This window comes from Papaver somniferum, chromosome 3 (assembly GCF_003573695.1).
Source record: "Papaver somniferum cultivar HN1 chromosome 3, ASM357369v1, whole genome shotgun sequence".
Lineage (NCBI taxonomy): Eukaryota > Viridiplantae > Streptophyta > Magnoliopsida > Ranunculales > Papaveraceae > Papaver > Papaver somniferum.
The window spans coordinates 150,701,286-150,717,327 of NC_039360.1; the positions used below are offsets into that span (position 1 = coordinate 150,701,286).

A 16,042-nucleotide genomic window follows, 5' to 3' on the forward strand; every position below is an offset into this window, starting at 1 on the left:
TCTCTCCAAAAAAGATCTCTCTCTCCTTTTCAACTCGATTGACTATTTATAAGGAAAATACATAGTGGATGACAGCTAATCTGTCCTTTATTTTCGGATATGGCTTGCGACATTCTCGCAACCTTACAAATGTTAACTTCGCAAGCTCTCTAATTTTCACAAGACTATCACATCTTTCTCATGATCTTTGCTAACGTCGTTTCTGAAATTGTTCTGCGACGCTATTGTGCAATACCATTGATAATATCGCTGAGACATAGTTGTTGCGAGATTCTAATCCTACAGGGACATGCTCAAGCCCTGCGGAAACAAAAGCTAGAACTTTCAGAATAGCCACAAGATGGGCCTCAGAAATTGGCTTAGACGAAATAATCTTTCTAAGTGACAATCTCAGTGTGATCAACGGAATGAAGAAAAGAAATTTTGTTGTCAACTGGAGAAGTAAAGCTTTTCTAATCAAAGATTTAGACTTCAAAAATTCTTTTGCCTCTTCTTCTTATCATTATGTCAATAGGGATTGTAACTTTATAGGGGAGAAATTATCCAAGTATCTTAATCGATTTGATTTCCAGAAACTGGATTCTAGATGTTGGTATAAGAGTAGGAAAAGTAAATATCTAAATGTTGTAACTTGAAAAATGTTTTTGATTTGGCGTAGTTATATGTAGAGCCCCCTAAGCTAGCAGCTGACTAATCCAAGATATTAACTATAAAATGAGGCACTAACGATCTAAAACATCTATTTAAACATTAAGAAATAAGTTCTAAACAAAGATTAACCTGAATCTAAACCCTCTCTGAAATAAATATAAGAACTCCTCTCAAGTGTTACATATTTAATAGTGAGTTGATTTACAAATATAATATAAACACAAAATAAACATAGCGGAAGCTAACTAACTAACGAAACCAACTCCTCAAAGCTTTCATCACCACGTGCACAACTTGATCTGTCTCTGAAACTGAAAGTGGGAATGGGTGAGCACATCATCCCTAGAAGGGGTTCCCCGTAGAAATAACAACTAACTTTCAAGTAATCACTAGAATGATTTAAAGACGATGCAGGTTTTACTGAAAACCGATAAAACACGGAAAACATATAAAGCATATTAAAATAATAGTAACACAGAAATTATAAAATTCTACCAATCAATAAACCGACACACATTCACAACATAAATAGTAGTTGAGCGACGTCTTCCTTCGGAGTAGCAAGGCATGACTGTTGCAGATTCTTCAATAATCATTAAAGCGCCCATGAGGTTTCCGTCCTCAAGTCATAAACTATATGTACCTTACCAGTACCTTATTCTACGTGCACTCTACATAGCAAGTGTTCAAAGGAAACAAATGGAAACAACATTATATCCGATCGAAGTGCTTACACAGTGCAGAGCCATATACACCGCGTAAATCCAACAATCTTATATAAGATTCTCAACGTCACTTTCTCTAAACACCAAAACATAATATAATAGCTTTTGAAAGTAATTTAAAAGAACAGTAAACATCCATATATGAGACATGCGTTTCCCCCGTACAGAAATAGGGAAAATATAATGGCCAAATTAAAGCCAGACCTATATAATATTCAGCCCAACGAGGCCTATCTAGGTTTGCAATAAATAGATATAACATTTGGGATCACACATCTCACACCAATCAAAAGGAAAACTTCTTCCTTTCATGCTAACAACAAATAAAGATTGTAACCACTTTCCAGTCAATGGAAAGAATCACATTTTGGAAAATAAGTAAATACTCCCAAAACACAGATATTAGTTGTTTCTAAAGATCCAAGCCCATCCCAAAATGTAAAAGAAAACTAGTTTGTAATACACACATATAATACATGCGTACACATATCATACAGTAACAAAGACATGCATGCATTTCATAAAAGATAGATTTTTAAAACAATACTGAATACAAGAGACTTCGTTATCGATTCCCACCTCTTTTAATGACAAGCCTCGCCTACCTCGAGATGTTCAATCCACTAGATCATCCTTTGAATCGATCGTTGTTAAAAACGACCAACTGTTAATCACACAAGCACTCTAAAGAATTAGCCAGAAGGCTCACACAAGGCTCATAACATAATCTCATACAACACTCTAGATATAGGCTAAGTGAACTATCTAATGGTTCTAAGCCCATTAATTATTCTACACCTTTTCATTGTCTATCTTTAGCACATCTAAGGTTTACTACTTGATTTAGGTTGGTTCTATAGTTCATTAGATATGTCTTCTACAACTTTGTAAAAGGAACCAAAGGTCAACTCGGACCACAAGTGGTCCAATTCATCTAAATAAGAAAACTAGATTAAAGCCCAAGTCCACTAAACTCGTCCCACTACACAAGGCTTAGTCCAACTGGGTCAGACTAACGGTCACTGACGGTCAAAGGAGTCAGCTAACAGTCCACGCTAGTCAAAGTCCAGGGTCAAGGTCCAACTCGGTCCACTGAGTCAACACAGGTCAAGATAGGGAAATCGGTGAGTCAAAACGATTCAACTCAGTCAGATGGACAAATTCAGCTAAGAAGAGAATCAATCAGATAATATGACTGGGATGACTAACAGGTCTAAGTTATTAAAGCAGATGTTCATATAATCAAAACCACAATACAAGCAACTTCAGCAAAAACATCCTAACTGCATAAACAACATCTAAGAGATGTAACTAATTCCTAGATTGCACCAACTGCAACTCAAACATAACCATCCCCTATTCTTTGTACATTCAACTTGAACTGCAACTGCAATCTAACTCAACCATATACCTATAACCAATCTATAAACTGTACTTCACATACACAAATCCTATATCACCAATACCCATCTTCCAGTCCTCCATCATTCATAACAACAACACCAATATGTGTATCTCATGACTCAACATCACTTCATTTTGCATCCCTGATCATCTACAATTCATCTAAACCACTTCATTACAAATTCAATACTAACACCATAATTTATCAGTTAAGCTAATTCATTATCAAATCCATAACTCAGCTAAACCCACCACCACAACAACTTCAACTTCATGTCATCTGTAAAATATCACCAGTTCACTCCATAACTGCCAAAGACACAATCTTCACTGTAATTGTAGCTTCATATCAGTTCCACATCATCATCTTTCAGTCTTTGAGCTAACCACCAGTAATTGATCCATGAATCACCAACCATTCTGCATAATGATCCATTAACAGCTTCTTCAGGTTCTTATCTAACAGCACCAGCCATCAGAAATAACACAATCAGTACCACTACCTCCTGCTCATACTCAAAAGACACAGGTTTTGCTTCTTGGTTCAAGCTTGCTGGTAGTATAGGGTTTGAGCCATGGGAAGCACAGACTACCAAAGGTTCTTAAGAACATGTAGTCTGGTTTCTTGTGAAATAGAGATTCAAAAGGAGAAACCATCTGAAGAGATCTCACTGGAAGTCTATTAATCACATAGTTAGCTGCAGTTAAAGCTTCTACCCAAAATTTGTCAGGAACACCAGACTGAATAAAAAAGGCTCTTGTAATATCCTATAAATGTCTGTGTTTAGATTCTGCAACACCATTCTGCTCTGGTGTGTTGGGACATGTCAGTTCATGACCAATACCATGCTCTAGAAGAAAATCACCCAATTCATTATTGACAAATTCTCCACCCCCATCAGTTCTTAACATTTTTATAGTTGTTGAGAACAAATTCTCAACAAAGGCTTTAAAATATTTGAAAATAATCTTAAAATCTGATTTAGCAGAAAGAGGATAGATCCAACAAAAATTTGTAAAATCATCCACTATATTAACATAAAATCTGTAACCAGAGACAGATACAATTGCAGGACCCCATACATCCAAATGTAGTAATTGCAGAGGAGAAGTACTAGCAGAAATGGAAAGTATGAAAGGTTGCTTATGACTTATAGCAAGCTTACAATCATTACAGAACAAAGGTTCATTAACAGACACAGGTAAAGACAAAGTCCTACAAACTTTATTCATGGTCTGAAAAGAGGGATGACCTAATCGTTTATGCCATATATCAGAAGAAACTTTAATACAGGACAAGGCAGTTGGAGGTGGTGAAGTGATTGGTTGAACTTGACAATGCAGTGGATATAATCCTCCTTTACTCTTCCCCTTGAACAATGTCTTTTGAGAGAGAAGATCCTTTGCAACATAATCAGAAGGTGTGAAAGTGAGCGAACAATTATTGTCACTAGTAAACTGATGGACAGATGTCAAATTCTGAGCACACTTAGGAACATGTAACACATTGTTCAAAGAAAAAAGGTTTTCTTGAAGAATCAAATTCGAATTACTAATGTGAGAAATTGCCATACCTTCACCATTGGCAGTAGCAATTTGAGCAGAACCATCATAAGAAGTGGATGGATAATATTCATCCATATTGTAAGTGAGATGGTTAGTGGCACCAGAATTAATATACCAGGGATTCTCACTAAGAATATTAGCACTTGCAATCATGGCAGACAATTTCTATGGAGGATCACGGCCTTGATAAGCAAAATTCATGCGCTGAAAACATTCAATAGCAGTATGTCCAACTTTAGAGCAGATTTGACAGATGATTCGAGCAGCTGACGCAGTTGTTCTAGGTGCAGATCCATCAGTAGAAGAGGATGGACGAAAAGTAGGAGTGAATGAAGAATGAGAACCACCTCTGAAAGATATACCACCACGACCACGACCTCTAAAATTAAAATGATAAGATGGCCGAAATCCTCTGAATTGACCTTGAGAAGTAGATGCTAAGAAAGCCTTAGATTTAGCATCATATCTAAGAGCAGCATTACGCTCAGATAATATAATCTCCTCACTTAAGAGTAAGCTATGCAATTCCCCAAAGGTAACAGGTGGAGAGCGAATTCGAATTGAGGTAGAAAAAGCATGATAATCTGGTCCAAGACCACCTAGAACTGTAACTAGAAGTTCATCATCTGAATTCTAGATCCACAAGCAGCTAATTGATTGAAGAGCTTCTCGATTTCAGAAATGTAGGTAGAAACCTTAGATGATCCTAGACGCATATTCTGTAATTGAGTACTTAATTGAATCGTATGAGCAGAAGAAGATGCACCAAACCTTTTATGTAGATTATCCCATAATTCCTTTGATGTGGAGCAAGTAGCGACATGAACGATAACAGAAACAGAAATTGAAGCATTAAGGAGGAGAAGAACACACGTATCTTCATCCTGCAAAGTAGAAAAATTCCGATTCACAGTTGATGCAGATCTTGTACTAGAAGTAATAAATTGAGATGGACACGGATTAGTACCATCTACATATCCAAGAATCGAAATTTTCGAAGAACCGGAGTAATTAACGATTTCCAGGTCAAGAAATTGTCGTCTTGAAGCTTCAAAGGTATGATATTTTCAAGAGTATGAAGAGGTACAGATGTGATTGAAGATGAAGATGATTCAATCAGTCTTGACATTGTGAAAAGATTGAATAAGATCAGAAATTGAAATTGAAGAAGATAAGAGTACAAGATTTGATTTTCAGATCAAAAAATTTGTTGTTATTGCGGAAGATGATCGAACCAAGAAACCAATTGAAGATTTGTTTTCAATCTGATACCATAGTTGTTTTGGGAAAGGTCACAGATAAATTCTCATTAACTAAAAGAAGAGTTACAATGTCTTTATAAAGTAGACAGAGTTAACAATAACTCAAGATTCTGTTAGACAGCTGTTGACAGCTCACTAGACAATACTGATAACCAATAATATAGACACAGGTGGACTCTGTCAGTTACAGTTAGAATAACTAACTCAGATAAGCTGAGTGATTGTCTTAATGAGACAGAAAGATTAATGAATGTCTGAAACAGAATCTGAATATCCTCAATTAAACTGCATCAACACCGCACTTCATTCTTCTTGATTTGAAACAAACCCATCTATACTTAATCGAATCTCATCAATAACAGTCCTACGGTATCACTTTGTTCATAACCCCAACTTCAGGACATTCTTCAAACTCTAATTCTATAACCTGAGTTCAATCAGCACCATTCAATTCATCTTCTTTATCAGCACCTCCCAACTCAGGAACCCAAATCTTCATCTTCAATTCAATGAAACCCTAACCCATAAATCAAATTCCTAAAGAACCCAAAATTAAACCTGATAGAATACTTTCTACCCCAATTAACAACAAACCCAAGAAATAAACTACCAAACCAAATTTAATTTCACAAAGAATTCAATCAAAACAGAAACCCCAAATTAAATCTTCAAATTAAAGAAACCCTAAATTACCTGGTTTAGTGATTCTTCATCAGAACAATCTCCAATCGATAATTCAACAATCAAAATCTCCAATCAAACAAACCCATCTTGTAATTTCGTCTAACTCGTCTTAATCCTTTCTCGAATCGAATTCCAAACAATTAACAAAAAAACCTAATTCTACTTCTGAGTTTCATCATCTCGAGCACAACTATATTAATCCCCTAACTCTCCTCCTTACGATTCACCACCACAACAACACCTCCATCATCTAATCGTTTCATCAAACACTTCTCTCAGAATCGCTCGAAGAAGAACAGAAGAAAAACGAAGAGGAAGAAGAAATGAGAAGAAAGAAGAATAAAGGAGAAGAAGAGGAGGGGTACGAGTCTATCCTCTAAATGGGTAGATAAGACCAAATTTGGTTAATGAGACACCTCGCAAAAGGATAAGTGAATCCGAGTCGGCTAATTCACAAAAAGACTAATTTGCCCTTCACACGGGTTTTCGATGAGATCTTCTTCGTCCGATATCCGATTGACACGTTCGAGTAGTCTATCTCGCATAACTTTTCGAGACCTATCTAGAGATACTAGCTTCGTATCTAGATCGTTATTATATTAGTTACTATTAATTAACGTTCGTCTCTAATTAATCGAGTCATTGGCGACTTAATCGTCTCTTAACTGGTCTAATAGTGTTGACGAGTTTGAGGCTCGTTACATTATAATACAAGTTTCTTTTATAAAAAAGGAAAAAGAAAAAGAGATATTACATATAGTGCGGCTATGAAGTGGTCGGGCCACATACTTTATCTTTATATGATGACATGTCTTATAAAGTATATATTTTTTTTTCTCTAAAACAACTTTATTACTTAAAAATTTGTCTTAACCTCCTACTTTTTATCACAAAAGTAAAGCAATTACGAGGATTTAAAGGAGGTAGGTTTTTAGTTTAAATACGTGTTAAAATATTAAGAAGGGCCACATACAAAATGCATGTGACCCGACCACATCTTAATCAGAGCGTATTGCATAAATGATGATCTAATAATTTTATATATATATTAATAATATATTAATTTAAAAAATAATTTTTAATTTTCTGAATTTGAACAATCGTAGTTTGATGCCCAAAGTACCTAGGATGTGCAACCATTGACTAATTTGATAAAAATTTCTAGATACTGAAACATTGAAAATCATAGAAACATTAATATAAATATAATATTACATAATGTTTTCACAAACCCTAACCTAAAATAAATAACATTTTACATATAAATTTGATATGTATGAAAACTAGGGCTTAACGACACGGGTATGGATTTTTTGGTTTACCGTAATTCTTCACAGTGATGGCCCTCAAATTATATTTTTGGCTTACCGTTATTCTTCACATGGATTTTTTGAAGTATTTTTTCAAGGGTAAATATCTCGTTTGTTTTAGTTCCAGTGATAGCCCTTAAATTATAAAAACAAAAACAATTCCAATATACAAAATAAATGACGAAAAAAGCAGAATGTTCCTTTGTTAGCAGGTCCCTTAGGTGCAACTCATAGTGAGTAGTGTATTATTATATGTCTTCCTATCTATTCAATCAGTAACTAAAATAAAATAATACAACATTTGCATCATCACAATTTACAATTTCAATATAGCCTTTCCGTCAAAAGTAATTCACCATTGGACATAAAAATTTAACACTACTATATACTTCGACTGGATATTTAGGAAACAAAGGGAAATACAGTACACATTCTTATTCTAACTAAAACCTTCTAGTTTCATGATTTGTCCATACTTGAAGTACTTGGGAAGACATTGTGATTTTTTAGTTAAAAAAGCAACTATTAAACACCAATCAAACACGCAAAGATATTATTTTAAATAAATTTCGGATCCAGATTCAAAATCCATCAAATGATGCATCCACGATTGCAAAGATTTTACATAAAGTAACATTTCCGCAAACATAAAAAACATATGATATTTGGGAAACCAACCATTGGTATATAATGACGTCTGGCTACTCATTTTCAGAACAAAAAGTTCAACAAACATAATGACTGCCGCTAACTGATAAATGCTTAATTTACATGTTTAGAATGTCAATTACATACTTGTTTTAGCTATAATTCTTGCATATTACTTGTTATTATGATTATTTTCTAGTTTATGTGTCATATCAGGTGAATCATCCCAAGAAGAGTGAAAAGATCTATAAAGTGAAGTTCTCAAAGATCCAAGTGTCTAAAGCCGAAAGAAGTGGAAGAAGTGCGACGAAAAGGAGCAAAGAAATTCGAAAGCATAAGAAGGACTAGAATACCAAGTTCGACTCATCCAAATTTAGGGTTTCTTATCACCATCTTGAAGAGAGTTCAATTACGAAGTGAACGGCGAAAGAATGAGGCTATTCCGAGTTCAGGCGAAGAAGTTACGTCCAAAACAGTCGAGACGAAAAACGACGATCTATAACACAACTTTCAGCATTGCTAAAGCAATACCGAAAGTGGCCATATTTCGGGCAGAGAAGATGTATTTTAGACCCCAACTTCTGGCATTGATTTGGGGGATTCGAAAATGCCGACTGAGACAAACCTATGGGGTCCCTTTTGACGTATTTTGACTTCCAAATCAAGGAAACTTGGTCCCGGATGGATTCTAATACCGAGATATCATGAAAACTATATAAGAGGACTTCCAAAAAAATTAGAGGGGATCACATCTCATATTATACTTTTGTTATTCATAAAATATTCTAGGGTTTACCCCTTTAGGGGGAAACCGGGTAATTGTGTAATCATGAGAAGCTAAAATTTTGTTGATTGAGGATGAATTCAATGTTCTAAGCGTGAAGCTTTATTAATTATACAAATTTGTTTGAAGTTTTAATCATCATCGTTTGTTTTTACTATTTCTAGGGTTTATGATTGATTAGTTAGATTATTCGCAGTGTACACTGGATTAATCTATTGATCATTCTATTGCTAGTATTGAGTTAGGAGATAAGTAATCGTCGAATAATTCGTACACAAGCAGAAATCGCGAGACGTTGCACATGGATTCTGTGGAGCAATTGCGAGTGAGATAACACCAGCAAGTGGACCTTGAGATAAGAGTTTAACTACTGGGATCAACCTAATTCACAAAACCTAAAGCGTTCGATTGGATTACACCTTGAGTGATCTACTACTTGGTCGGTTGGATAGAATCTGATATTGGAGAGCTTCTGTATCTGTGGTAAAAGGAGTTTTGGGGATAACACTGCTCTAGCTGCTATTCTATGGGTGGTGATGAATGATTCTGACGAAAGATAAATAAGTATTCTAATCCAGTTAACGTTTGGTAACGACGAAGGATTCCTTGATCATCTTTCTTTTATTTGTTATTCTTTTTATTCTACTTTAAACCAATCCGCCCCTTTGTTTTATCTTATTTTTATATCTAAATAACCTGTTAATTACACATCTCTCTGTGGGAACGATCCTTACTACCGCTATATCATTTATTTAATTAGTGAGAAATATCTCGATTAATTTGTTGTGGTTACGACATGCATCAAATTTTGGCGCCACTGTCATGGAGCAGTTGCTAATTGATTTGTTATTTGTTTAGCTTGTTTTTATTTTTATTTTTGTTTTTAAATTTTTGTTTTATTTTCTCTTTTGCTCTTGTGAGTCGTCATGTTTCCTTACGGAGATAACATGTACGGAGCACAAGATCACATATACAACAGTGGTAATCAATATGGTTTTCTATCTCATTCATATGACAACTACCAACCATCCTATGGGTATAATCAAAACCAATATTTTGGCTATGATCAATATCCCACGGAACCTTACGGATATTCTCATACATGTCAACAACCTTATGACGGGCATGTAAGTTAACAATCACAAGGATGGGAGGATAGTAATGCTTTTAATCATATTTCTTCAAGTGTTGCAGAACAAATGTGTACCATGATGGAAGATCTTCATGTGCAAATAGAAAAATATTATTAAGGATTAGAGCAACGTCAACAAAGTGTTGATCAATCGCTCCAAGAACTTCAAGAAGGCATGAACAACTTAAGAATGGACATGAATCAACTTAAGGAGGAAGTGGAGAAAGATGAGCAACATTTGGAAAGCCTTTGTAACAGTGGTGAAGTTATTCCAGCTCCGGATCGTAATAATGATCATTCGTCTATTCAAAAGGAGGAGCCTTGGTATGACCGAACCATTGTTGTAAACGGTGTAACATACTCGAAAGCATATCAACGTTACAATGAATACCCGGATTACAATGTTTTTAGGCCGGTTGATTTGCAAGCCAATCATTCCCTCGAATGTGACTCATGAAGAATACCCAAAAATTTATACCTAGGAAGAGTTCATGAGAGCGGAATTTGATTCAGATGATGAGAGTGTTGAAGAGATAGAGATTTCGAATGAAACCAAATTGATTGGATTCGTGGAAGACCCAATTGAACTTGACAAAGAATATAATGATGCTGAGATTTCGGTTGAAGTAGAAATTAAAAGTTTGATAGAGGACCACGATATACTTGAGGTAAATAATTCAATGAAGTTAATTAAGAAAGATGAGGATCTCGGACAAGGTTTCTGTAATCCTTTACATAATTCCATATCTATTGATCATTTCCATCCAATTGAAGTAGTTTCTCAAAGAGTTATTAACAAAACTTTTAGGAAAATACCTCACTTAGGATTAGAGTTATGTGCTTCCAAAGTTTTAATGGATTATTTTTCTTCTAAGTATCCACCACTTGATGTGTTTGATTCTAGCATTGTGCAGGTTCACCAAGCTGAGGAACCTTTTGAAGTTCCCGAATTCTATGTTCTCTATCCACTTCTGAGTGTAGAAAGGACTAAGTGTGGGGGAAACTTCAATAAAGTGATAACTTCTATATTTATTTCTTATGCTAATCATTGTGTGAAGCTGTTATTAGAATTGCAAATTATTTTCTGGAAGGATTACCAGATTTTCAGATTGTTGATGTATGGACGATAACAAGAATGCCGGGATGACGACGTTAAACCAAGCGCTGAATGGGAGGAAACCCATTGGTTTTGTATTTTCTATCATTTTTGTTTTTAGTTTTCTTATTTTTCATATCATATTAGGATTTCCCACCTTGATTTTACTTAGGACGAGTCAATTACATTGAGGACAATGTAAAGTTTAAGTGTGGGGGAGTGTTTGGATATTTTGCATATAGAATTTTTTAAAATTTTGTAAATTTTGCATAAAACCTCCAACTTGTAGAGATTTTAGAGTCACTAGCATACTTCTAGGTATGTTTACATAGAGAGTTCTTACTGACATAACTGAACTTGGAAGTGTTAGGGCACTACGTTCGGATTTCTTGCTTGTTAGAGTGTTAAATAATGGATTTAATCATGCCAGTGATGCAAATGAGGAGCAGGTAGAAATGCATTATTAGAGTCGCTGATCAATAATTAGTGGAGACTACCTATTTTCAAATCAACAGACACACCAGACCAAAAATTTTCTTTGTAGCTGACTAAAGAGCTTTCTTTTGAGTGTGTGTCACCATACGTTAAATCCGGGCAGAATGGTGAGCTACCCAAACTCCCACCAATAGAAGCACTACTCTTTGATCTATTGAGTGCTAATTTCGTCAATCATGAGGGTGACGTTTATAGATGAAAACCACCTTCTTGTAGTTTGATTTGAAGTTAGCACCATTCTCTCTCTCTCTCTCTCTCCAACAAAAAGTCCATACAAACACCATAATCATCAACAAGTGGAGCGACATCAAAATCTACAAGGAAAGTTGAAGACGTTTGAGGTTTACAAGCAACTATTCAAGGAAGTGCAAAATTTCATATCCGAGTAAAGCAACATATAATGAGCAGATTTTTATATACATGTTGAAGACATACAATATAAGGAGCGGAATTCTATATCAAAGTGGAAGACTAAGTACAAGAGCGAGGAAAATCAAAAGATGAGAGTTATTGAAGTTTATGATACGAGACAATACAAGTTGTGAAGAATCAAGCGGTAAAGTACTTCACCATGGCCATTTTCATTGTTATTTTTGTATTATTTTTCTTGTCATAATAAAATCGAAAAAAAAGGAAAAAAAAATGAAAAAAAGAAGAAAAAAAAGACGAGAAAAATAATTGTTATTTTTTATTTATTTATTTAATAAGCCATGGGGAAGAAAAATATATAAAGAAGTTTCAAGCAACAAGGAATTGAAGAGAAAAGAGTTATAAATTGTCAAAGTTTTACGAAGTTCAAAGTTTATCATCAACCATTGAATACCGAAGACCAAGAAGATGAAGAAGACGGGCTGAAGACTACGTTTCTAGTGGATGATGTGAGAGTGGTGCTATCATCACTGCCGATCGGATGTGAAGGTGGTAAGTAATCATATCCTTGCTATAGTGGTTTATTTCCTTTCTTAGAGATCATCAGAAAAATATCTTTTATTTCCCACAATCTTGTGGGGTCTTCAGAAATAATTCGGAAGGTTTCCTTCCCACTATTCAACGTGTGTAGGATTTCTCTCTTCATTCCTACCTGCACACATGTGAGACCCATAAAAAATCCGTCTTATTGAGTGCAATTAACATAAAATCCTTTTAAGTGAGGTAGAAGTCGAGGCGGAATGCTTATTGGTCGCTCTCAAACACGCGTTCTCTCATTATGGTGTGGTTATTTCTCACTCAACATTTAAGAATGAGAATATATTCTTTTGTATTTCTAACTTCTTATTACTAACATGCAGAAACTCTATGTCCTGATAACTCTTTGAATGCTTGGGGCGCTGGAACGCTTTGAAGTTGGAGTAGGTTTTGTGGGTATACCTCTCATAAGCCCTCACGAGACTATAACTCGTCCACTAGGGACACCTAGGGGTTTAAAGGAATGTTGCATTTGCTAAGTGCATCCGTATCCTCGACGACATGGAGTTGTGGTACTTTAGGTAGTTTTCTCGAGGACTAGCAAAATCTAAGTGTGGGGGAATTTTATAAGTGCTTAATTTACATGTTTAGAATGTAAATTCCATACTTGTTTTAGCTATAATTCTTGCATATTACTTGTTATTACGATTATTTTCTAGTTTATGTTTTATATCAGGCGAATCATCCTAAGAAGAGTTAAAAGAGCTGCAAAAGAGCTATAAAGTGAAGTTCTCAAAGATCCCAGTGTCTAAAGCCGAAAGAAGTGGAAGAAGTGCGATGAAAAGGAGCAAAGAAGGTCGAAAACATAAGAAGGACTAGAATACCAAGTTCAACTCATCCAATTTAGGATTTATTATCACCATCTTTAAGAGAATTCAATTACGAAGTGAACGGCGAAACAATGATGTCATTCCGAGTTCGGACGAAGAAGTTATGGCCAAAACAGTCGAGACGAAAAACGACGATCTACAACACAACTTTCGGCATTGCTAAATCAATACTGAAAGTGTCCATATTTCAGGCAGAGAAGGTGTATTTTAGATACAAACTTTCGGCATTGCTTTGGGGGATTCGAAAATGCCGACTGAGACAAACCTGTGGGGTCCCTTTTGACGTATTTTGACTTCCAAATCAAGGAAACTTGGTCCCGGATAAATTATAATACCTAGATCTCATGAAAACTATATAAGAGGACTTCCACAACAATTATAGGGGATCACATCTCATATTATACTTTTGTTCTTCATAAAATATTCTAGGGTTTACCCCTTTAGGGGGAAACCGGGTAATTGTGTAATCATGAGAAGCTAAACTTTTATTGATTAAGGATGAATTCAATGTTCTAAGCGTGAAGCTTTATTAATTATACAAGTTTATTTGAAGTTTTAATCATCATCATTTGTTTTCACTATTTCTAGGGTTTATGATTGATTAATTAGATTGTGTGTAGTGCACGCTGGATTAATCTATTGATCATTCTATTGCTAGTATTGAGTTAGGAGATAAGTAATCGTCGAATAATTCATACACAAGTAGAAATCGCGAGACCTTGCAGAGGGATTATGTGGAGCAATTGCGAGTGAATATAATACTAGCAAGTGGACCTTGAGCTAAGAGTTTAACTACTAGGATCAACCTAATTCACAAAACCTAAAGCATTCGATTGGATTACACCTTGAATGAGCTACTACTTGGTGGTTCGGTTGGATAGAATCTGATATTGGAGATCTTCCGTATCCATGGTAAAAGCAGTTTTGGGGATAGCACTGAGCTAACTGTTATTCTACGGTTGGTGATGAATGATTCTGACGAAAAATAGATAAGTATTCTAATCTAGTTAACGTTTGGTAACGACGAAGGATTCCTTGATCATCTTTCTTTTTATTTGTTATTCTTTTTATTCTACTTTAAACCAATCCCCCCTTTGTTTTATCTTATTTTTCTATCTAAATAACCTGTCAATTACACAACTCTCTATGAGAACGATCCTTACTACTGCTATATTATTTATTTAATTAGTGGGAAATATCTCGATTAATTTGTTGTGGTTACGACATGCATCACTAACGATATAGGCATGGGAAATTTAATGAAAAGGAAAAGTGAATGTTCTTTATATTGCAGGTCATTCAATGCACTGGAATCCCAACTACCAACAGAAGATTTAATCCGAAGATGCAAATACATTTCATTATAATTTTCTTGGTTTCAGAATCCTGGAAAATGTTAGGATCGGAGCTTGACACACATTGTGAGTGTTAGAGCATTGCTCGGTCGAACTCGCATGCGTTGCTATCTCAAGCATTTTTTAATGTTAGTGATCAAAACTATAAGTCTTGATTTCTAGTCTATTATAGCTAAGACTCAGACTAGGATAGAAAGTGTAGTTGAGCTTAAGAACTCCATGGAAATCATCATACAAGACGAAGGACTACTCAAGGAACTGGTGGAACTTCATCGACTAAATGGTATGTGGATACTTGAACTTATCTATCACTCAAAAGTCTATCTACTCTATCTCCTATCTTGAGACAAAAGTCGTTTTGCTATATAGACTTTGATTATACACATTTGCTATTTCGATCTGAGTTTATCTCGCCTATCTATTTCTCAAAACATGTGTTGGTAAGCTTTCTCTTTGGCCAAGTTCATCTTTACCTAGTGACGAAAGTCATGATATGTTTCAATCACTTTGAAAATTGCTTTGACGAAAAATGGTTTGTGAATAACAACTATATAACGTCCGCTAAGAATGTTTCAATGATTGAAATGAGAGTTTAGATTATATAACCAATGTTGGATATAAGCATTGTGTGGCAACACATATATGTATAAGTCCTTTTTCCTTGAACCGAAGTTTGCGAACTTTGTTGATCAAGAGAACCAGAACAAGAGCTGTGAACTCTGTCCGCGAACTCAGTCCGCGAACTGGCGGAAGTTCTCGACCCGAGAATATCTGCTGGAGCTTGAGAACTCCTTCCGTGAACTTAAGTCCGCGAACTATGTCTGCGAACTTAAGTTGGTTATATCTAAAGACGATTGTTTGTGAACTTATTTATATTAACTAAGAAATGCTAAATGCAAACCGTGGATATAAATTTCATGAAACAATTCGAGTGAATCAAATCGTTTTTGCTTCGATTGTATCTTGTGTAGTTACATAAGATTTCCTTGCAGTTGAACAACTCTATAACTAGCTCATTTGAGTCATTTGAACTAGTTATGGAGAAGAAGAATATGGTTGATATGAAAGTGCTCAAATGGCTAACCATTTGGTTAACTATTGTTGAACCAACAAATGTACATGTTTGGGTACGGT

The 16,042-nt window shown here is 35.2% G+C and overlaps 1 protein-coding gene across 1 annotated transcript; it reads right to left on the reverse strand.

Annotated features, from left to right (window-relative positions):
* Positions 1–4,511: 4,511 nt before the first annotated feature.
* On the reverse strand, positions 4,512–5,475 carry LOC113360110. The gene is made up of 3 exons (XM_026603656.1): positions 5,350–5,475; positions 5,042–5,230; positions 4,512–4,979 (listed from the first exon to the last, which is right to left on the reverse strand). Exons 1-3 carry the CDS (start codon positions 5,473–5,475, stop codon positions 4,512–4,514), a joined length of 783 nt encoding a protein of 260 aa, XP_026459441.1.
* Positions 5,476–16,042: the final 10,567 nt, after the last annotated feature.

Coding starts and splice junctions, on each gene's coding strand:
- LOC113360110 (XM_026603656.1), bottom strand. CDS start 5,475: ATGTCAAGACTGATTGAATCATCTTCATCTTCAATCACATCTGTACCT. Junction 5,231..5,349: donor GGAAATCGTTAATTACTCCG/GTTCTTCGAAAA, acceptor TCTACTTTGCAG/GATGAAGATACGTGTGTTCT. Junction 4,980..5,041: donor TGCGTCTAGGATCATCTAAG/GTTTCTACCTAC, acceptor TTGTGGATCTAG/AATTCAGATGATGAACTTCT.